The sequence below is a fragment of the Ursus arctos genome, unplaced genomic scaffold (assembly GCF_023065955.2).
Source record: "Ursus arctos isolate Adak ecotype North America unplaced genomic scaffold, UrsArc2.0 scaffold_28, whole genome shotgun sequence".
NCBI classification, from domain to species: domain Eukaryota; kingdom Metazoa; phylum Chordata; class Mammalia; order Carnivora; family Ursidae; genus Ursus; species Ursus arctos.
In genome coordinates this window covers 34,797,861-34,819,996 of record NW_026622963.1, presented here as the reverse complement: position 1 = coordinate 34,819,996, position 22,136 = coordinate 34,797,861, and the positions used below count along the sequence as shown (strand labels likewise).

Here is a 22,136-nt window from a genome sequence, read left to right as displayed (position 1 = left end):
AGCACGTCCCTCGGCTTCCTTGAGCTAATGTTCTCTGTCCACGCCTACACTGCGGTTGGAGGTGCCTGTGAATCTTGCTGTGTGCAGTTCCTTGTGCACTTCCCTCCAAACCTGAACCCTGGCAGCTACTTTCCTCTCAAAATGAGGCGTTCAAAAAGCTTTCCTTTGCCTGCCTTTCTTGCCCAGTTACATTGTTGCCTGACCTAATTCTGAGATCCCTTTGGAGTTGGCAGGAATGAGGACCAAGCATCTGATTCCTCACTGGTCTGAAATGAGATCCCTTCCCTGTAGAAAGGAGCAGGTGCTATTTTCACTCTGCCCCATCTTCACTGAAAATGTTCCGATGAACTGAACCAGTGGTCTAACTAGGCTTTTAAAGCAATACCTCCGTGCCCCAGCAGACGGGCCACAGACCTCCCATCCTCCCTGCCCCAGGACAGCCTGGCTCTGCTGACCGGAACATGCTGTGTTCTGGGATGAAGAGCTGTGTGGTTATGATGGGATCCTGTGTCCCACCTTGTCCTTTCCCTCCCTCGGGTGGGAGATGGTGTGCTTCTCCCTCACTTGGTCCAGCCATCTGACCCGGCAAGTGCTTCCATTCAGAAAGACATTCCAGGAGTAGGACAAACATGTATCTTACACATGAAGCCATTTCTCTTGGAAGAAACCCCCTACTGCAAAACCAAGCCTGAGGAGTAACCACCCCAGGGATGTTAATGCTGTTTCTCCCTTTATCGGAAATAGGGTATGTGTATCTGGTCTTTGAACTAGAGAAGTCTGTCCGGGCCTTGCTTCAGGCTTGCTCTCATGATCCACTGAGCCCAGATGGTCTGAGTGAATATTATTTCAAGATGTCCAGCCGGAGGATGCGCTGCAAGGAGGTGAGTTAGCACGACGTCCTCTCTGGGTCAGGGTGCTTCGCGTGTGAGGCATGGATTTCCTGGGGTGGGTGAGTACGCGGGCGGCGGGCGAGCGTTCCTACTGAGACAAGAAGGCTGCTCCTCCTGTGTTACGGGAAGGACAGCAAAATACTCCCTTACAGTAGAAAAACAAAAAACCTCTGGGCCTTCCTCGTGTCTGTGTGCTCCTGCCTGTAGAGGTTAGACTGTGTCCCGGCCCTTATTCTAGCCAACACCTCTGCCCCAAACGTCTGGTCTTAGAAATGAAATTGAAAACAGCAGCTTTCTCTACTTGGAATTAACTGATAATCTGCAGCTGTGTCTTGCTAGTCCTGCCCTCAGGCTGTGCCTCCGACCTCCCAGTCTGTGGCGGGTCAGTTCCTCCTTAGCCCACACCATCCGTGGAGCACCTCTTGGCTCCCATTCAGGGCTTGCTCACTATGTGCGTTCCTCCATATGCTTCTCTGTCTTGACGCCTTCTCTGCTCACGGCCTCGTGTGCCTGTGCCCTTAGCATCATGGGTCTCTAGCAGTGTTACTGCACCTGCGACCCTCACTGCTGGGGCTGCCAGGGCCCTTCCTGGGTCCCGTCTCAGACTTACTGAGTCAGTTTGGGAGGAGTGTAAGAATCTCCACTTTGGACCAAGCTCCACGAATGGTTCTAGTGGGTGATGTTCGAGAACCGCTTGTCAAAGGAAGTTCTGCGCTCAGGAATCAGTGTTGTTTTTTTTAAAAACCTGGTTCCAGAGAACACTGTGATACTGGACTAGCTACTTAATATATCTGAACCTTCATTTCCTCATCTATAAAATGGGGACTTGAAATGCCTATTGTGGTAGGAAGATCAGCAGTTGCCAGGGGTTATGGAGGAGGGAGGGACGCATAGCTGGAGCACGGGGGGTTTAGGGCGGGGAGACTACTCGGTGTGATACTGCAGTGGTGGGATCATGTCCTTACACATTTGTCTAGACTCACAGAATGTACACAGACACCGAGCCTGAACCATGGGGAAACCACCACTTTGGGGGGTGACGAGGTATTGGTGCAGGTCCCCCGATCGTAGCGCAGGCACCGTGTGTTGGGGGGGCACATGCCTCAGATCACGGAGAACATGGGAACTCTGCTCTTAGCTCAGCTTCTCTGTGAACTTAAAACTGCTCTAGGAAGTCAAGTCAGTTAAAATCTGTAGGGTAAAGGGGGAAAAAACCGAGATGGTCACATTGGGTTTAAAATAAAATAATCCAAGTAACAAAGCTGGCTCTTTATTTTATAGATGTTTCCTGGTGCTAATTCACATTCTGTCTTAGTGGCAGGGTAAGTTGGTCTCGCGGCTGCCCTTTCCCGCTGCGTGGGGCTCACACAGCTCTCCCACCTCCTTACACTCTAGGACTTGGTTAACCTGCTCCGTCGTCCCTGTTCCCTGCTTTCACAGCGAGAGGCTGCCACGGCCACACCACAGACCCCCGGCCCTCCTCAGTGCCCCTGCTGGCACCTCCCCATCTCCTGTCCCCGCCTCGTCACCTTGCAGTGATTCCCCGCCTTTGACGCACTGACTCTCGGCTGTCCTGGTTCTCCTTCCTCTCAGGCTCTTCTCTGCCACCAGTGCACTCAGAATTGGACTCTCTTCTCTCCCCGTCACTTCAGTCGCTCCTGTGGCTCTGCTCTCGCTTTCAGACCCACACTCCCCTCTCCAGCCTCACATCCTCCTTGAGCCCTGCCTTCCTGTGGGGCCTTTCTTGAGGATGTCCTGTAATCTAGATTCTTGCGCTTAGTGTAAGAAAAAGCTTGGAAAGCTTGCTGGCCCCTGGGATATAGACCAAGATGGTGATACTTCTCCACGGGGGTGGAAAAAGCAACACGGACTTTTTCATCTTCCCATGAAATGAGATTGTCCCGGTACCTGCCATCAGGCGCTCATCTCACGGTCTTCTAGGCCTGGACCCCTTCAGCCCCGACTCCTCATTCTCCCACCAGGCCCAGGCGGTCTCACTTGTACAGCCTCCTCTGTGGAAGAATCTTCTTGGCCTTGGCCTGTTCTGTGCCCAGCGCCACCAGGACCTCCAGGTCCTCATCACCCATCCTTTCAGCTGTGGTTTCCACCTCAGATCTCTTCCTGCTTCGAGACTTTTTGCTGTTGTTGTTGTTGGATCGTCACAGATTAACTTTCCAAAAACACCAGTCATCTGTCAGCTCACTTCCTCGTGGAGTCTTCTGCCTGCTATGCCAGATTTTGTTCTAGGGTCAGGGAACTCAGGGGCAAAGGACATGGTCACCTCCTGCCCTGTAAGCCATCCACCCTGCCTCTCTCCAGTTACTCCCTGTCCCTGGCACACGCCCGATCCTGCACACATTGGTCCAGCAGCCGTCTCATAGTGGGACCGCGAGCATCCCCACCCTCTGTCCTTCCAGGTCTTACCCTTCAGTGTGAGTCCCTTCTGCCCCAGGGACGTCGTGCTCTCTGTGGCTCTGCGGTCCTCTGCTGGAACCATACAGTTGACGGTAGTGACAGAGGGCTAGGTTGCTGGGTGTGACAGCTGGGACTGTTTCGCTTGCTCTCCAGGATGACTGGTTGCTGTTCCACTGGTTTCCCCCATTTTGGACACACAGACTCAGCGAAACCCAGCTCTAGTGGGGGTGAGGTGGCTGCTGAGTGCCTGTGTGCCCGGGACTGGGCGGTACTCTGCGCCCCCACTGGATGGGCCTCGGAACCCCAGCTGGAGTGCCTCCCGAGCATGTGCCTCGCGGCACGAGGGCCCGTGTCTCTGGCTCCCTGCCAGGGCTCACACATCTTCGGGTGGTTTCCAGGTGCAGGTGATCCCCTGGGTCTTGGCTGACAGCAACTTTGTCCGGAGCCCCTCTCAGAGACTCGACCCCAGCAGGACAGTGTTTGTTGGTGCTCTGCACGGGATGCTCAACGCCGAGGCCCTGGCAGCCATCTTGAACGACCTATTTGGTGGAGTGGTGTACGCTGGGATTGACACAGATAAGCACAAGTATCCCATTGGTAAGTGTCCCACTTCTGTGTGGGAAAGCTTGGTGGCCCCTGGGACCTTGCTAGACCGAGATTGTGATACTTCCCACGGGAGTGGAGAGGGAGGCCTGACCCAGGTCTGCAGATGAGTTCCTACCAGCAGCATAGCGTCGTTCTCTAGAGAAGCCATCAGTCCTGCCTCTTGCACCCACCCCTCTCCCTCCACCTCCCACGAACGGGGGGAGAGTGGTAGGAGATCATAGGAGGTGAAAGTGGGACCAGAACTTTGGTTGGAAGCTCAGAGCTCATAGCCAAACCAGTCTGCGACAAGAACAGGTATATGTCATTAAAAAGCAGGACCTCCCTGAACTTGCCTGTTTTTTTAAGAGTTCTTGAAAAGTGGCCTTGTCTCCAGGGGCAGAGACCAATGAAGGACGATACCAGGTGACTCAGGCAGCAGAGTGTAGTCATGGCCTGTGCTGTCCTCGCTGAGGGGAGTTTTTTATCAGCCCCCCTGAGAAAGGAGGTTCATTTCTCAACCATAGCAGAGTAATCTTGGTGGTGGGGTTTGGAGGTGGAGCAGAGCCTGGACTTTGTGATCAAGACATGGCTAAGCCACCTCCCCGAATGCTTACTCTGCCCACCCACACTGAGTCTGGCGGGGAGGGAGCACCGCCTGCTGATCCCTGCCGCACCGCACACGGGGCACGGGGACCAGAGAGGCTGTGGGGCCGTGGCAATATTTGGCAGGATGGGTCGTCTTGTGGCTTCCCTGCTCCCATCTCCGGAGTGCCTCCAGGCCAGGAGGGGTTTGCGGGCCGCCCTCCCTTCAGAGATGTGTTCTCTCTGCATCTTGGTTCCCACTCCTACCCCTGCCTGTGCTTCTGCCAGGACCAGAGGCGTCTCTGCCGGCCCCCGTCTCAGGCAGCACGTCCTTCCCCTGTGCTAGCAGTCTGCATGACTACACTGTTCAATAAATGGGGTTGCTGAATGCTTAAAATACGGCCAGTGTCATGTGTTCAAATGATAGTATCTGGGATAAATTGGGTTAAATAAATTATATTATAAAAATTAATTCCACCACTTTTTTTTCACTTAAACGTGGCTACTTGAAGACTTAAAATTACATAAGTATCTCACATTATATTTCTGTCTGACACCCCTGGTCTAGAAACAGGGTTTCCTGAGTGTTGACAAGTAGCATTTGGGAGAATTTGGTTAGAAGGTAAGTTTGTTCTCTTGTTCCTAGGGTCTGGTCGTGTGACTTTCAATAACCAACGTAGTTACCTGAAAGCGGTCAGCGCTGCTTTCGTGGAAATCAAAACCACCAAGTTCACCAAGAAGGTGAGTGTGCTGGTCTGTACCTTTAGTCTGGGTCTTCACTACCCACGGCAGGCCTGAGCCTGGAGCCGTTTGTGTGCTGGGGTGCCCAGGGAGTGGGCCAAGTGAGGTTTGGGTTGGGCGTGGCCTGGCCATGGCAGGCTCCGGAGGGAGGGGAGCTGGGACCGTGGAGTCTCTTCAACATGTGAGGTGTCTCCGCTCACTGGGTGTTTGACCAACGTTGCTTGGGCAGCCTGGCTTCCTATTCTCCAACCTGACCTGAGTCCTCTGAACACTTACTTTTTCTGGGTGATCGAATGGTGGCGTCAGATTTGCTAAGAAACCCATGCAGATGCAGTGGTGTGTGTTGGAGCCTGCCGGCCTGGCCTTCTGTGCTGTGTGGATCTGTCCTCTAGGGGCTCTTACTCTGCCCGTAATCCTCTCCTTTAAAACGAGACCTCCTGTACTCCTGTGTATAGCTCAGTAATGCCCCTTCTTTTCTGGCCCCTTTGGCCTCCTGGAGAGAAGAGCCACTCACTCTCCCATTCTTGCTTTGTGCAGGTTCAGATTGACCCCTACCTAGAAGATTCTCTGTGTCATATCTGCAGTTCTCAGCCTGGTCCCTTCTTCTGTCGAGATCAGGTGAGTCCCCAGGGCACTTGAGATGTCTAGGAAGTCCCTGCCCTCAATTAAAAATTGTCATGCCACATTTGTCCCTAGAAAGTTGGTGCTCTTGTAGTTGTCTAAGAACACACAAAGGAGGCAGCGGTCATGTTCTCTGATGGTCAGACCAGGGAAACAAGCCCTTGGGAAAGCTTGTTGAGTTGAGTCTTAACACCTTGGCCCTCCCCTTGCCTGTGGCACGACCACCAACAGGACATCTTTGTGCATGAAAGGAACCTGAGTGGGTATGGTCAGTAGCACCTGTAAGCCGAGTACAATAGTTCTAACTCAGGCCTTTCTCCATTGATCTTCCCCTGCTCAAGGACCCCTTCTTCACTTGTGAGCCTCTGGACTCTTGATATTTGTACCTGGTTTCTATCCACAGTTGTCAGAGTGGGCAGCTTTCTGTTGAATGCTCCTGGGTGGCAGGAGCAGGGCTCTGGGTGCGTTAGGGCAGTGTTTCTCTTATGTTAATGAGCACACATTTGAGGATCTTGTTTAAATGCAGATTCCGACTTGGGTTTGGAGTGGAATGTGAGATTCTTTATTTCTGACAAGTTTCCAGGTGGTGTCAGTGTGGCTGGCCTGGTACCACACTTGGACAGGAGTTAGGGGAGGTTTGGGGCTTGTTCACACACAAGCAGGCAGCCCTGCTTGGGTTTTTGCATGGTGCTTATTGCTCAGGTCAGAGGTTCCAGGTAGGTCAAAGTTAACCCGGAGGCTCCAGAGGGAGGGTGTGAGTAAATTTGGGTTATTGAGTAAGGGTCAGAACATGTATCTCTCTGAGGAGCCTCCTCTAGCAGACTTCTGTGTGTCCCTATCATTCACAGCTGACCCCCATCTTCAGGTCACTGTTCAGAGGTTGGTGGGTTGGCTGAGGTTGCACGGCTGGCCAGAGCTAGGACCAGGCCTGTGGTGCATACCCCATCGCCTCTCCACTTAGTGTGAAGAGGAAGGCCTGTTGCCTAGCATTAGGACATGGAGCCGCTGTCTTTGAGTGTTCTCCCAAATTATCAGCCATATGATGCAGCTGCTCTGTAGGAGGTGGGAAGGGCAGGGGACCTGAAGAGCAGCCCCGGGGGTGGGAGGGACTGCGGGGAGCTGGCGCCCTCTCCGCACACAGTAGGAGCACAGCACGTTTGCTTGAGTTGGGCACTTAGTGGGTTTACCGCAGTTGGTCAGGCCTCTGTTAGGGGTGAAAATGTTCCCCAAGACCATGTCTTCTAACCGCACAGAGGCCACCAGGAATCCCTGCTCCCTCTCCAGCAGGGCAGGCAGGCAGCTCCCGCAGCAGCCCCTCACTGGTGCTGACGCGGGCACGGCGTCTCTCCTCCTTCTCCCCCACCAGGTGTGCTTCAAATACTTCTGCCGGAGCTGCTGGCACTGGCGGCACAGCATGGAGGGCCTGCGCCACCACAGCCCCCTGATGCGGAACCAGAAGAACCGAGATGCCAGCTAGAGGGGCTGGCCGTGCCCGGTGGCCTGTGGCGCCCAAGGCTGGCAGGTCAGGCAGCTGCCTGCACCGTCCTGCCCCTGGCGACCAGGGAGCTGGCTTCCCAAGGACAAGGGAAAATCGTAGTCACCTTTGCACTTGCTGAATCTGTCTTTGTTTCTGCACTAATTAATGCACAATGAGTTCTGTCGGGTTTTGTTTTCAGGGGGTGCGCCGGGGCAAGGACCTTCTGGCTCACCCTCCAAGCGACTCTGTAGTTTTCCCAGATTTTAGTTCCTCATTTTGCCGATGAAAAGCAAAAAAGAACTACGTGTCCGGAAGGTATTGACACGATGCCTACATCTAGGTTTATTTATTAAAAGCGCTTTTTTACATTCCTTGCAATACTGATGGTGGTGATGCGCAGGTCTCGTTGGTTTCATTCTCGCAGTTGCCATACAGTGCCTTTCCATTTATTTAACCCCCACCTGAACGGCATAAACTGAGTGTTCAGCTGGTGTTTTTTACTGTAAACAACAAGGAGACTTTGCTCTTCATTTAAACCAAAATCATATTTCATATTTTACGCTCGAGGGTTTTTACCGGTTCCTTTTTACACTCCTTAAAACAGTTTTTAAGTCGTTTGGAACAAGAGATTTTTTTTCTTTCCTGGCAGCTTTTAACATTATAGCAAATTTGTGTCTGGGGGACTGCTGGTCACTGTTTCTCACAGTTGCAAATCAAGGCATTTGCAACCAAGAATAAAAAAATTTTTTTTGGATTTGAAACTGGACCGGATAAACGGTATTTGAGCGGCTGCTGTATATAGTTTTAAATGGTTTATTGCACCTTCCTAAGTTGCACTTATGTGGGGGGAGGGTTGATAGAAGTTTTTAATCACAAAGTCACAGGACTTTTTTCTTTTGTAACTGAGCTAAAAAAGGGCTGCTTTTTGGTGGGGGCAGATGAAGGCTCACAGGAGCCCTTTCTCTCAGAGGGGACAAGTACCCTTCCCTTATTTCTTTTATTTGAGAAGTGTATGAAGCAACAGTTGCAGTCACGGAAATGCTACTGGAATTTGAAAACTTGACTTTTTCTTTCTTCTTTTTTTTTAAAAAAAAAAACAAAACAAAAAACCTACTTGCCCCTCTTTGGGAAGCTGTGTGCCAAAGAACCAGTGTCATAACCCCTCCCTCCTGCTGAGCTGACGTTGCGTTGTTGCATATCCCAGCTACTCTGTGGGTTTTGTGAAGCTGTGTGTGAAGTCTCTACCTCATTGTAGTATATGCAGGCAAGACTGCACTCTCCTACGGATGTGTGGAGTAAGCTGTGGTGTAGTTTTTTTGGCACATAATAAACACGTTGCAGCAGAGTTCTCGTTGTCTCTGTGTCTGAGGTGTGGGAGCCGAGGGGCAATAGGGTAATAAGGCTTGAGAGTAAAACTTCGTGTTTCCTTGGATTTTCTGTGATGGGGTTCCAGCCCAGGTTGGCAGTGGGGTCACGGGGAGACCTGCCCCTGCAAGTACTTCTTGGTCACTTCCGCGGTCAAATGCACCTCGGAGACGCCTCTCTGGCGGGTGGGTAGCTTTAGTCCAAGCATAAAAAGCCCTCGCGCGTACACTTCTCAAAGCCCCAGACCCAGCCTGGAGAAACCGGAGGCACGGCTGCTCTGGCCACGTGTTCTCAAGCTCTCCCAGGCCTTCCGGGAAGGCTTTCCATCGCCTTGGACTGACCGGTGCTCGCCCAGTCCTTTCCGAGACGGAGAACTTTCCCTCCTGCTGTTGTTGAGAGCCCTGTTAATTCGGACTCTGTCCCAGGCTCCGGGATTTGTGAGAGGGTCCGCGGATGAGTTTTCCAGGTAGGTTGTGTCTGGGCCCAGCGCCTGGACTGATCTTTGGATTCCGCTGTAGGCTGAGGTAGAGGGAACCTGGCACAGCCAAGCATCCGTCTGCTGAGAGGGGCAAGAACTCGCGGTCCGAGGGGGTGGGGAGTCCTTCAGCGAGAAGGAGCGGCCTCGTCTTTGGAGGCCCGGCTGGCAGCTGCTTCACAGGACGTTTGCTGGTAAAGTAAGCTCCTGCAACTTCTTCAGAGGAGCCTGACCGCCCTTTTGGTCTCCGCTTTTTCTCCTTTTCCCGAAGAGGCATCTCTCCCCTCCATCCCCGTCTTGTGCAGCTGCCACTTTCAGGGAGAGAGCTTCCTGTCCTCCGGCCTTCCATTCCCAGTCAGTCCAAAGTCCGCGGGCACTGGCCAAGGTGACCGGAAGGGAGTTGAGGGATGAGGCCCAGCCCGGTGCCCCTTAACTCCTGCAACCTGGCCAGCCCAGCCTTTCCTGAAGTCAGGTGGGGGCCTGGGACTTGCTTCAGCAGCGTTGGGGGGAGCAGAGCTGGAGGGAGGGGGCAGGCTTGGGGACGGGTCGGCAGCAAACCGTGCTGGTTGGAGGAGGTGCGTCTGGTTGGGAGCGCTGCAGGCGAACTGGGCCCTCTGCTTCCACGTTTGAGGGCTTGCTTTGTGGGGGGCACTGGGGACTAGGGAAGCAAAACGACCCTTACTGTCGTGGAGCTCACCCTTAGCTGAGGAAACTAAGACAAGTCACCATGACAAGCAGCTTAAAAAGGACGGTGATGCTACAAAAGGATAAAGGGGGAAAGCCCCTCTGATAAGGTGACGCTTGACCAAAGACTTAGAAAAAACGGGATAAGCCTCTCCCAGTGGCAAGCCTCTCCCAGTGGCAAGACTCTCCCCGTGGCACGCCTCTCCCCCAGGCTAGAAAAGGCAAGTCCCTGAGGCTGAGGGTCCTGGGCGGGGCGCCATCCCTACCTCCTTACCTTTCCACGCTCCCGAATGCCGTCCCAAGGATGCTAAAGCCTCCCCCCGTCTCGTGGGCACGTGCAGAAGACATGCACGCCCTCTGTCTAGGGCACAGCAAACGATCCTATCTCAGAACCAAGGAGCAGAAGAAGCGGGCGAACAGAACCGTAGGAGGGGCGGGGAGCTGGAGCGGAAGCGGGAGCCGCGCCCACGGGGGGTAGGGGGCGGGCCAGACATTCGCCCCGCCCACCAGATGGCCGCGGGCCGCCTGCATTTCCGCCCCGCCGCGCCGGGGGTCGCTGTGGAGCATCCGAGTCGACTCTGCGAGTCCCGGGTTAGCCGGAAGCGCCTTTCTGGCCGGCGCTTTATAGGCCTCGCTTGTGCTTCCTGTTTCCTCTTTTACTATACCCGCCAACATGGTAGGTATCTTGGCCCGAGGCCCCGGCTCCCTACAATCGTCCTCCATCCGCTGCTTTCCGCGGCCCCCAGCCCTCGAGGAAGGGCGCGGGGCCCCGCCAGGCCCCAGCCTCCGCGGGCCGCTGGCCTCCGCGCTGAGCCGCGCGCTCCGGCGGTGCCCGGCCGGCCCTTCTCCCGTCCCGGGCTCTGCCGCAGCCCGCGAACCCCGCTGCCGTCGGAGGGCTGCCCTGGCTCGCGGGTGACGCTGTGTTCTCCCACTCGCAGGGCCGCGTCCGCACCAAAACCGTGAAGAAGGCGGCCCGGGTCATCATTGAGAAGTACTACACGCGCTTGGGCAACGACTTCCACACCAACAAGCGCGTGTGCGAGGAGATCGCCATCATCCCCAGCAAGAAGCTCCGCAACAAGATCGCAGGGTGAGCTGGCGGCGAGGAGCGCGGGCGGGGCGCGGGCGGGCTTCGCTGCGGGGTGGTCGTCCGGGGCGGGGCCCCGGGCGGTCGTGAGGATTCGAGCTGGCGGGTCTGAAGGCGCGGGCGGGGCCCCGGCCCTCGTCGCTGCGGCGTCGGCGGCCTCACGGTGCTGCTGGGCATGTGTCCCTTCGCAGCTATGTCACACACCTGATGAAGCGGATTCAGAGGGGCCCCGTCAGGGGCATCTCCATCAAGCTGCAGGAGGAGGAGCGAGAAAGGAGGGATAATTACGTGCCCGAGGTAAACTTGCGGGGTCTGCCTCCGGCTCATCCTCAGAGGTGGGGCAGGTTGCTGAGAACCTGCAGAGGGGTCCTCCGGCGAGTCTGAGCAAGGGGTCTCTTATCCATAGACCTCTCCCCCCGCCCCCGGCCAGCTGTAGGTGCCCAAAGTCATGTGCCGGTGTGGTAGCCCTGTTCTTCCGTGCTGGGGCCCTTTAGGCCCTCCGGCTTCTTCCCAGCAGAGCCCTTGATGCTGTGCGTTTCATGGTTTGCCTTAGCATCTCATTCCTGAGCTGTTGCCTCCTCCGGAGGTTTTCTGCAAACCGGTTGGATGTTAGCGAGGGAATTACAAAGGTAGAAGCAGAAAAGCGGATCCCTGGGACCTGGAATCCTTAAGCAGACTGCTCACCTTGGAGGGTGCCGGCCCCTACCCCCCCCCCTCGTTGAAGAATCCTGGAGAAACGGTGGGGAGAGTGAGAGATGATGACCCACTGATTGTTTGGGGGCCTGCCCTGTTCCTTCTAGGTCTCAGCCCTGGATCAGGAAATCATTGAAGTAGATCCTGACACTAAGGAAATGTTGAAACTCTTGGTAAGTGTTGGCCGACTAACTAAAGGAGGACTTTATCCCTGGCCGAGGACCATCCGTAGCTTTTCCTCTGTCCTCGCCATGTCCCAAGAGGCCCATCCTGTTACCTACCTTTACTACCTGAGGAAATGGTAACTTGAAGATTAGTGGGTGGCAGGGTTGGGAGTTCTGTCTACACTGCTACCATTGGACAGGCTGCCTCCAAAATGGGGTTACCCTGTTATTCAAGGTGGAGATGGCCCTCCACAGGAGGAGTTCCTAGAGCCAGTGGCCATTCCCCCAGGACTTTCAGGACACCCGTCCTCCCTCCTCTCCTGTTCGTGTGTCCTGCCTGCCTCTGTGGCTGCTGCTCACATTTGCCTCCCTGGTTCCAGCTCTGGTTGTCTTTTCATTTCATTCTTTGTGCCTTCCCTCGGGGACTTCACTGCGTGTGCGTCTGTATGCTGACCACTCTGAAGAACTGTGCTCTCCTTCCCCGTACTCACCAGATCGTTGAGCTGTCTTCATGTGGCTTCTCTCCGTAGTTGTGCATAGTTTGGTGAAGGCAGCATGGCTTCAGAGCCCAGTACGCAGTGACCTGAAGCAACTTCGTTTTTTCTTCTTTATGATCATGAAATATTTGATTCAGGAAGGTAATGAACTTCAGTGTACCCACCAGGCAGTTTCAGAAAAACATGACCAGTATAGCTGAAGTCTGCCGTGGATCATTTTCTCCAGAAATAACCTCTGTCCCGAATGCGACTTTGTAGTTTCAAATATAAAATTGGTTTTTGAGAATAAAATGAGAGGGACATTAAGTGTCAGGCCCTGGAAAGGAAATGGCACTGTATGTGGCCTAGAGCAGTGATTCTCAAAGGAAAAGATTTGACCTTCAGGGCATTTGGTACTGTCTGGACACGTTAGGTTGTCAGAGCTGGGGAATACTAGCAGACATTAGTGGATAGAGGCCAGGGATGCCGCTACAAATCCTGCAGTGTGCAGGACAACACCCTGAGTGTTGGGGTGCATGTGCCTTCAGATCGCAGGTAGGCTCCCTTGTGAGTTAATGCTCTGGGGCAGGGAGAAGGCCCCTGTTGGGTTTCTGCAGGGTCCCACCAACCGGAGCCCAAGCCAGGGGAGGCTGACAGGCATGGCCTGCCAGTGCTCCTGGGACTTTCATCACAGAGCTCCTGAACTGAACCTATTTTGTTGTTTTTCTAGGACTTCGGCAGTCTGTCCAACCTGCAGGTCACTCAGCCTACAGTTGGGATGAATTTCAAAACACCGCGTGGAGCCGTTTAATCTTTCTGCTGTGCTGTAATATCTTCAATAAACCTTGGACAACAACCTTGCCTGTGTCCTGTGTGGGTTGGGTGCCAGTAGTGCTAAGGGCAGGAGTTCTTTCTCAAGGGAGAGATCCTGAGGAGCGCTCTGCAGTGTGAGCAATTGTAAGTGGCCTCTTGGCAGTGCCCATACAGACGGTGGGTGTGTTGGAGAGCTGAGCCACCCTGCCTCATCCTGGCAGGCACTGAGCTCTCACCTTGGCTTCAGGTGGAAGTTGGGAGATGCTTTCCTCCTCGCCCCGCATGCCTGGGTGTTTGATCCTCAGCCTTTCCCAGTTACATACAATCTGGGCTAATGAGCCTGTCTTGAAAGGGTAACTAACACTCCTCACCTGTTTGAGCGTTGGGCTTTGTGGGTGGGAGATAGGATGGGTGGTGTCTGCCCGGTACCTGGAACACAGGAGATGCAAGTTTGAGTGGAGGTGAGGAGGGTCGATGCAACTGGGATGCTTGCTGGCTGGATCCTGGATACATGGCTCTGAGCTTGTCTGCTGAGGCTGTGGGTCAGAGAGAGGGCAGGGCTGGTGCCTGCTCTTGAGTAATGAGAAGACGGAGCTGTTGCTAAGTTGGTGGTCCACAGGTTTGCTTTTCTGTCCCCGGCGGAGCTGGGCAAGCGTGGGTGTTGAGATCTCTGCAAGGAGGTGGTAGAAGCCTTGCCGGTCTGCTGCTGTGAGGCAGATAGATAGAGCAAACAATGTAAAAATACGTAACAATGTTGATAGAAAAGCATTTCAGAGAAGGTTGCAAATGCAAGAAACTTCAAATACTCAGATCTACCAATTGTTAATTTTGCCCTAGTCGCTTTATACTCGAGTGTGTGTCTGTGTGCGCGCGTGCACGTGCCCGTATGCATATGAATTTCTGGTCTATTGAGATAAGTTAGAGGCATGCCCTTTTGCCCCAAATATTTCAGTGTCTGTTTCCTAGGAACAAGGAAATTCTTGTACAAAACCACAGTACAATGTTCAAAATCAGGAAACTTAACGTTGATAAAACCATAGTCAATTTTTGCCCATTTCCCACTAATAGGTTTTAGAGTCCGTTCTTTCCCCTGGTCCAGGGTCCGGTGCACGTGTGCTCATGTCCTTCCAGCCTCCTTTCCATGTCTTTTCATGTCAGTTTTGAAAAGGATTGTCTGACGTTGTAGAATGTCCTTGCAGTTGGGTGGTTTCATGTTTCCTCAGATTTAGTGAAGACCGCAGAAGTGACACTGTCCTTGGGGCATCAGCTGGTCGCATTTGTGATGTTTACGTTAAGGCGCACCTGTCAAGTCTCTCCATTGTGAGTTTTATCACTTAGTAATTGTAAACTTGTGAGGAGATCAGTATTTTAACTCCACGGAGAAGCTCTGTCTCATTTACTAAACAGCAAACTTTTGTTTCCATCCTTTGGTGTGGGGTCGGACGTTCTCAGCCACTCTTGCCTTCTGAACACGACCGAGCCTGGAGCCGCCCCTCGCGCCTTGGTTTTGGTCAGCGGCCAGGAGAGGGTTGGGATCTCCCCGGGGCGGGGGCGGGGGGAGAGGTCGTCAAGGAAAGGGTAACACGTGTAGCCAGTAGCCGGGCAGCTCGCTGTGACGCTTGCCGCGCTCCCCCATTGGGAGGCGGTGTCCCTGCATCCCCAGGCCTGGGGCCAGTCTAGGTAACTCCGCTCGGGGCTCACAGGGGAGCGGGGCGGCTCGCAGAAGCTGCTTGAGGCTCCGCAGCGCCGCCGAGAAGCTTGCTAGGCCTCAGTACCCTCCTCTGTGGAGGAGGAAGGTGCTTCTCCCAACTCCGTGCGGCACGTGTGGGGAGCAGGTGGCCGGGCCCCGCCCCCGGGGGCTGGGATTGGCGCTTTCGCAGGAGGGCGGGGCCGACGCAGGTGTAACCCGCGCGCTCCTCGGGCGGCGGGAGCCAGGCTGGCTGCGGGTCTCCTCAGGGCTGGGGTCCGACGGTGCTGTCGGCATAAACACGCTGGACAGCCTTCCGCCTCGCGTGTCAGGCAGGCTCTGCTCCTTCACGATTGGACGGTGCTCCAGAAGCCTTTGGAGGTAATTTTTTCCTTATTTCTCTACGTCGTCCTTGGGTATTAGAGGGTAATTTACAGCATGCACGAAAAAGGGAAATGACTCTCCTGCAGATAGGTATCAAATGAACACAACTTAAGGCTTGTTTTCTTAAACTCAGTGAGGTAACTGAGAACTTGTCATTATCAGTACAAAGGAGAAGTCACAGGACGAATGTGGAGTCAAGGAATGTTGAAATGAATTTATAAATGGACGCGAAACTGATTTTTTTTCCCGCAGGAAGTCAACTGACTCTCAACCCAACAGAATTTATGTATTTGCGCGTCTGTAGATAAGGATTCTTGGCTTGCTCTCAGGTATTTGCAAGTGAGGGAGCTGTAAGCCACACGGCCAGGAAGAGTGGGCAGTGCGCCTGGAACCCCAGGCAGAAGCCAGAGGGTTGTTGCTTCTCACAACCCGCAGCTTTGCATTGAAACAGAAATTTCCCCTCTTTTTCTGAAAACTCATACTTCTTCTGTGTCGTCTTTGCCATCAGGACTTTCAACTTTGTTAGTATAGTCCATAGTTATTAATATAGTCCATGGTTTTCTCTTGAAATTAGAAAAAAACCCCATCTGATATCATTTTAAATGTTGTGTTTTCCTTCTTTGCTAGGTTAAACTTGTCAGACGTTTGACTATTTTATTTATCATAGTTTCAAAAAAACCCTTCTTCCTACTTTAGATGAGGTTGCGTCTTTTTCGCATTAGATATGGGGGGGGGGAGACCCCAAACAGCCCGATTCAGTTGTGAGGGATGTGAACAAAGCCCATTTTCTCTTTCCACGGCAGGGGTCAGCAAACTGTGGCTGGCAGCCTGTGTGTGAGCCAGGAATGGTGAGGAGTGGTTTTTACATTTCTAAGTGGCTGAAAATAACCACAGGAGGACAATAATGTGAGCCCTGAAAACTATATGAAATTCATGTGTCCGTACGTTTTATCGGACACAGCCACATTCCTTTACATATTATATATATGCCCGTTTCCCTGTTAATAATGGCTGAATTTAAATCGTTGTGACTCAGTACGGGGTATTCAGCACTTTGCGGGACAAATTGCACTTACACATTTATAACCAGTAGTGCTTTGAGGGTCATACCTATCACCATGTCGTGACATGTTATTTTCTGAAAATTATTAGTGCATACTCAACATTGAAAAAACTGGGCTTTGAGTGTTGCACTTTCAAGGTATGAGGGCTCATTGGTGAGCCAAGCAAGGAAAGGTTCTTATCAATGGTGAATGAATTTCTCTGGAAGAAATATGTCTGGAGAATATAGACTTACTTAACTATTAGCCTTTGAGTGCAAATGGTAGCTTGAAGAGTTGAGAACACTGGGAGGGACAGAGAATTTAAAAACAAGGCAAATGATTTTGAATGCTTTTCCTTGGCTCTTGAGGAGTCAAAAATTTTATCAATACCACTCAGGTGTTCATGCAGGAGTCGATGCTGAGTTTGAAGAGACTGAGGGATTAGCCTCGGGGTAGTCCTTCTAGAAGGACTACAGGTGAGAATATTTTTAAGGATGAGAAGTAATTCAATATAACCTGAAAGTGGGAATCAGCTGAGCTCATGTTAAAACTGGTGGTGGTAGAAATCTATGTGGGGCGGAAAACGGCTTCTTTGGACAAATTTCAAAGCTTGCAAAAATGTAAATGTTTAAAACCTCATTCATCAGTAGGTATTTTGCAGGAAATATCTTACAATACTTGAATCAGTACTCTTAATACATTTCATTTGCTCTCATAGACTTGACCATCATGAGTTCCATGAATTTTGTTTTTAATTATGGTAACAAATAATATTTATCATTTTAACCACTCGAAAGTGTACAAATCAGTGGCATAAATACATTTGCAACGTTACAGTGACCACCATAACTGTCTCCAAAACTTTTTCATCGATTCTAGCAGGAACTCTACCCATCAAACAGTAACTTCCCATTTCCTGAGCCCCAGCCCCTGGTTACCTTCATTGTGCTTTCTGTTTCTATGAATTTGCGTATTCTAGGTTCCTCACATCAGCAGGTCCATATAGTATTTGTCTTTTTGGTGACTGGCTTACCATACTAAGCATGGTCCACCCACACTAATTTTGTGGTTGTTTTTTGAGGATGGCCTGTGAACCAGCTGAAACATGATGACTTGACAAATATTTGTGCCTTAAAGGCTGTGCTTGAAACACTTAGGACCTGTGCGAAGGGAGTTGAGGATCAAACCACAGAGTCTGATTGCTGTATTATTTTGGTATGTCACTAGGTATGGCTAACGAGAGCTAGGTCTGTTTCCTCCGATATCTGTACCTGAGTAAGGGGCAGTCCTTGAGTTTCCATAAAGGTTTCTCCGAGCCCAGTTGACTCCTCAAGGAGAAGAAGAGTGGGCTTGTCCTTCTGGTCATGGAGGTCCTCCGCTTTCTTCCAACTTCTCCTCGTCCACCAGGTGCTCACATTGGTAACCATAAACACTAGCTCAGGTTCTGTAATGCTGTCGAGGCGTTAAACCAGCAGTCAGTCTTTCAGTAAACAGCAAGAGAGGTGAGGTTGATTTAAATGATCCCCCCCCCCTCCGCCAGGGAGAACAGACGCTTAAAAGGAGGAAAATGTAGGTGGAGGCAAAGGTTTTTAAGACCTGATCTTGGGTTGTATCTACCTTGTGGTGCTGTTTCCAGAGACTGGGAACTGGCTCTGGACATTCTTACTTTGCGATCATCCACTTGTGCTGAGAGGAATGATCTGAGTCTTGCTTGGTGTGGCTCATGTGAATCCCTGAGGACTTTTCCTTAATTTAATGGCAGGGTAGGTTAGCAAGTTTTTTGTTTGTTTGTTTGTTTTTAAGTTCTTTCCCAGGACGATGACAGCTCATCCCTCTAAAAATCTTCATGTACACCCAGTCTCCTGGTTGAAAGGGATAGAAGGCTTGTCAGTGGAGGCCATGTCTTTTTCTTACCTGTTGATGACTTTGTAGTTCTTGTATATAGCTGATCACAGCATTAAGTTGTCCCTATGATGTTCTCTCAATCTAGGAACAGAAATTTTAGAGATACCAGTAGGCCTAGGATGATGAAAAACTATTTCAAAAGGGGTTAATCCATGTCTCCTATTGAGAGTATTCTGGATTTTTACAGAGGACAGAGGTCCTGCTTCTGACCATTTAAGTCCTTTCTTTGCAGGTTTTTCTAATGTCCTAGATTTTTACATTGCACTTGCCTTTATGATGGAGAATGGTGTGAGGGATGAAATTGTAACGAGTACCTCAGAGTTCTTGTAAGCAAGTAGTTTGTTCCTGCTATAAAATGAGTTCTGTGGTCTGATTTAGTCCATAAAGGAAGGTTAAGACAAAAAATACTAATTTCTTTACCAGTGTTTGGCATCAGGATGTCTAGTTGCATAGCATTCCATCCGTCCACTAGTCGTGCAGACAATAACCACTCAGTAGAATTAGCCTGAAGCTGGTGGGAAATCTTTAAAATCCATTTGGAGTGCTGCTGGGCCCAGGGCGAGCCTTGGAGGACAAACTGTCCTTGGGTTCCTTAATGTTTTCTCATCTGTACAGATGCCCCATCTAATGGGAGGTAAGAGCAAGCTGAAAGGAGGGTACAGGATGTTTATTTGGCCCAATACACACTCTATCTGGTAAATGCCACTCTTTTGTTTTTTTATTTTTTATTACGTTAGTCTCCATACAGTACTTCACTAGTTTTTGGTGTAGTGTTCCAGCAGTCATTGTTTGCATATAACACCCAGTGCTCCATGCAATACGTGCCCTCCTTAATACCCATCACTGGCCTATCCCAATCCCCCACCCCCCTCCCCTCTGAAGCCCTCAGTTTGTTTCCCAGAGTCCATAGTCTGTCATGGTTCATTCCCCCTTCTGTTTACCCCCCCCCCCTTCATTCTTCCCTTCCTTCTCCTACTGATCTCCCTGCTATTCCTTATGTTCCACAAATGAGTGAAACCATAAGATAATTGTCTTTCTCTGCTTGACTTATTTCTCTTAGCATTATCTCCTCCAGTCCCGTCCATGTTGCTGCAAATGCTGGGTAATTGTTCTTTCTGATGGCTGAGTAATATTCCATTGTATATATGGACCACATCTTCTTTATCCATTCGTCTGTTAAAGGGCATCTCAGCTCCTTCCACAGTTTGACTATTGTGGACAATGCTGCTATGAACATTGGGGTGCATATGACCCTTCTTTTCACTACATCTGTATCTTTGGGGTAAATACACAGTAGTGCAATTGCTGGGTCACAGGGTAGCTCTATTTTTAACTTTTTGAGGGACCTCCACACTGTTTTCCAAAGTGGCTGTACCAACTTGCATTCCCACCGACAGTGTAAGAGGGATCCCCTTTCTCCACATCCTCTCCAACATTTGTTGTTTCTTGCCTTGTCCATTTTTGCCATTCTGACTTAAATGTCACTCTTTATATCAGTTTGTCTTTTTCAGATTGGAAGATATTTGCCTGATAGTCAATAACATCATCTGGGGATAAAAGCAGGTTCATAAATTGGTAGAGAAAGGAGAGTGGGCCCATTTGCAGCTGAGCAGTTATCAGTCTTGTCAGCCCTACTGTTCCCAGTGACATAGTATCAGTCTCCTTATTATGGGCTGCACCATGAACAATAGTAATTTTGGTAGCAAGATGAATGGACTGTAATAAGGTAACAGGTGCTCATCGGCAACAGTAGCTCAAGAGAGGTTGAGAATCCTTGGGGTTTCCAGGTTGTGCCCACAATGTGGTAGACTCCAAAGGCATACCTGGTGTCATTGTAAATGGGGGCACTGTTCCCTTTTGCCAGTGTGCAAGCTCTAGTGGCAGCTGTGGGTTCAGTGGCCTGGGCTGATGTTACGTGGATGCAGAGCATGCCTTCAGTGGGTCAAGTGGGGAAACTGTGGTATAACAGTTACATTTTCCCGGGATTTTGTCTGAAAGAGCCATCAGGGGCACTTTGGTAGCTCAGTCAGTTGAGTGTCTGCCTTCGGCTCAGGTCAAGATCCCAGGGTCCTGGGATTGAGCCCCACACTGAGCTCCCTGCTCAGCGAGGAGTCGGCTTCTCCCTCTGCCCCTCCCCCTGCTCACTCGTGTGTGCACTCTCTCTCAAATAAATCTTAAAAAAAAAAAAAAAGCCATCATAAAGTTGAAGTAAGTTTGGGTTGTCTGAAGGGATATGTGAGAGATCTTATGGCTTTGAAACCATTTCTGTAGTTGCATGATAGCCTTGGAATGGAGTGGGGCTCTCCCTCGTCGGGGAGAGGTAGTAGTATGGCGGGATTTAAAGTGTCACAACAATGTACAGTGATAGAGGGCCTGGTGAATAGGGCTTGTTCGTGGGTGCTCTGCCTCCATGTAGAGAGGGCCTGTGTCTTAGGAATGTTTCGTTGGCTTTTCTCAAATGTCCCCAAGATCTCAGCTGCAGCCTCTGAAGTGAGTATACTGTCCCAGCCAGCAATACCCTATCCTCCTCAGGATAACTGTGGGGGAGATGAAATTTTCTCTACCTTCTTAGGTTCTGTGGTTGCAGCTTGCAGGGTGAAGGGTCTAGTTCTTGCAGCTTGCACTGATCCTCTGCATGGCGGCCGCTGGTCATGCTTCTGTACACTTGGTGGTATTTACAGGTTACGGCTTCAGGTCAGTCATCCTCTTTCTTCCTTTTCTGGCATTCCAGTCTTCCGGAGTTTGCCTGGTAGTTAGCGGCTACAAACATGCATTTAAGGTTTTTCGTAGGGTATAAGGCAGCAGGGAGATTATTATGATCAGTCTAAGCAGGATAATGTCCAGTGTTTGGAGTGCACCTTGAAGCCATCGTCCCCAAGACCCAAATCAATCAAAATCAAATAAGTCAAAGAAAGTCCACGTGGAAGAAGTCACCTTTTTAAGCCAAGCAGCTTGTTTTGTAATCTTATATAATTGAGTTTCAACATCCCTGGAAGTTAATCCAGGTACGGCAGGTGGTGTCGGCCACAGCACAGATGCCTCCTTGCATAGCTAAAAGATGAGCACAAGAACTATTCTATTCTCAAGAATAGCTTTGGTCAGAGAGTTGAAACAGCAGATTGTGCAATAACTTTATGAATTAAGGAGAAGTTCCTGATCATAGACTCATTTATTTTATCCCTAACCAGGTAAGTAGGAACCTACCAAAAGGGCTGAATCTTCAATTACAAAAGCCTCTTGGCAGGTTCTTTTTTTTTTTTTTTTTTTTTTAGTTTTTATTTTAATTCCAGTTGGCATACAGTGTAATATTAGTTTCAGGTGTGCACTATTGTGATTCCACACTTCCATACATCACCCGGTGCTCTTCATGACAAGTGCCCTCCTCCATCCCCATCACTTGTTTCCCTTGTGCCCCACTGATCTCCCCTCTGGTCACCAGCCATGTGTTCTCTATAGTTAAGAGTCTGGTTCTTGGATTATCTCTCTCTCTCTCTCTCTCTCTCTCTCTCTTTTTCCCTCCTCTGCTTGTTTGTGTTGTTTCTTGAAGTCCACAAAGGAGTGAAATCATATGGTATCTATCTTTCTTTAATTAATTTCACTTAGCGTTATACTCACTAGATCCATCCATGCTGCAAATGGCAAGATTTCATTTTTTATGGCTCCGTAATATTCCACTGTGTGTATGTACCTCATCGTCTTTATCCATCAAATGATTTACCTAAATTTATCTAAATGATATATGGATAAACAGAATGTGTATATATATTTTTTCTCTTTGTTGATGGACATTTGGATTGCTTCTGCTTTTTGGTTATTGTGAATAATGCTGCCGTGAACATGGGTGTACAGGCATCTGTTTAAACTCCTGCTTTCCATTCTTTTGAGTATATACCAAAGATTGGAATTGTGAGATCATGTGGTAATTCTGTGTTTAATCTGTTGAGGAAATGCATGACTGTTTTCTGTAGCCACTGCTTCATTTTACGTTCTTACCAGCAATGCATACGAGTTCTAATTTCTCCACATCCTTACCAACACTTGTGATTTTC

At 50.6% G+C, this 22,136-nt stretch overlaps 2 protein-coding genes across 14 annotated transcripts in view; both read left to right on the top strand.

The window, feature by feature from the left end:
• The window catches only part of CPEB1 (cytoplasmic polyadenylation element binding protein 1), a 96,521-nt gene extending 87,865 nt beyond the window's left edge, over positions 1–8,656 (top strand). For all 12 annotated transcript variants that reach the window (XM_044388434.3, XM_044388431.3, XM_044388432.3 and 9 more), the window contains 5 exons: positions 745–881; positions 3,704–3,902; positions 5,119–5,213; positions 5,751–5,831; positions 7,201–8,656. In XM_044388434.3, the coding sequence (XP_044244369.1) occupies positions 745–881; positions 3,704–3,902; positions 5,119–5,213; positions 5,751–5,831; positions 7,201–7,311 (623 nt within the window). In that variant the 3' untranslated portion in view covers positions 7,312–8,656. The remainder of the gene's footprint in view (positions 1–744; positions 882–3,703; positions 3,903–5,118; positions 5,214–5,750; positions 5,832–7,200) is intronic.
• Positions 8,657–10,407: 1,751 nt separating this feature from the next.
• On the top strand, positions 10,408–13,111 carry RPS17 (ribosomal protein S17). Of its 2 annotated transcripts, XM_026510539.4 has the most exons (5): positions 10,413–10,511; positions 10,774–10,925; positions 11,114–11,219; positions 11,723–11,788; positions 12,986–13,111. In XM_026510539.4, exons 1-5 carry the CDS (start codon positions 10,509–10,511, stop codon positions 13,064–13,066), a joined length of 408 nt encoding a protein of 135 aa, XP_026366324.1. In that variant the 5' UTR covers positions 10,413–10,508; the 3' UTR covers positions 13,067–13,111. The 2 variants fall into 2 exon arrangements, with proteins under 2 accessions (XP_057159844.1, XP_026366324.1); XM_057303861.1 differs by having other exon boundaries at positions 10,408–10,511; positions 11,723–13,111.
• The last annotated feature ends 9,025 nt before the right edge of the window (positions 13,112–22,136 follow it).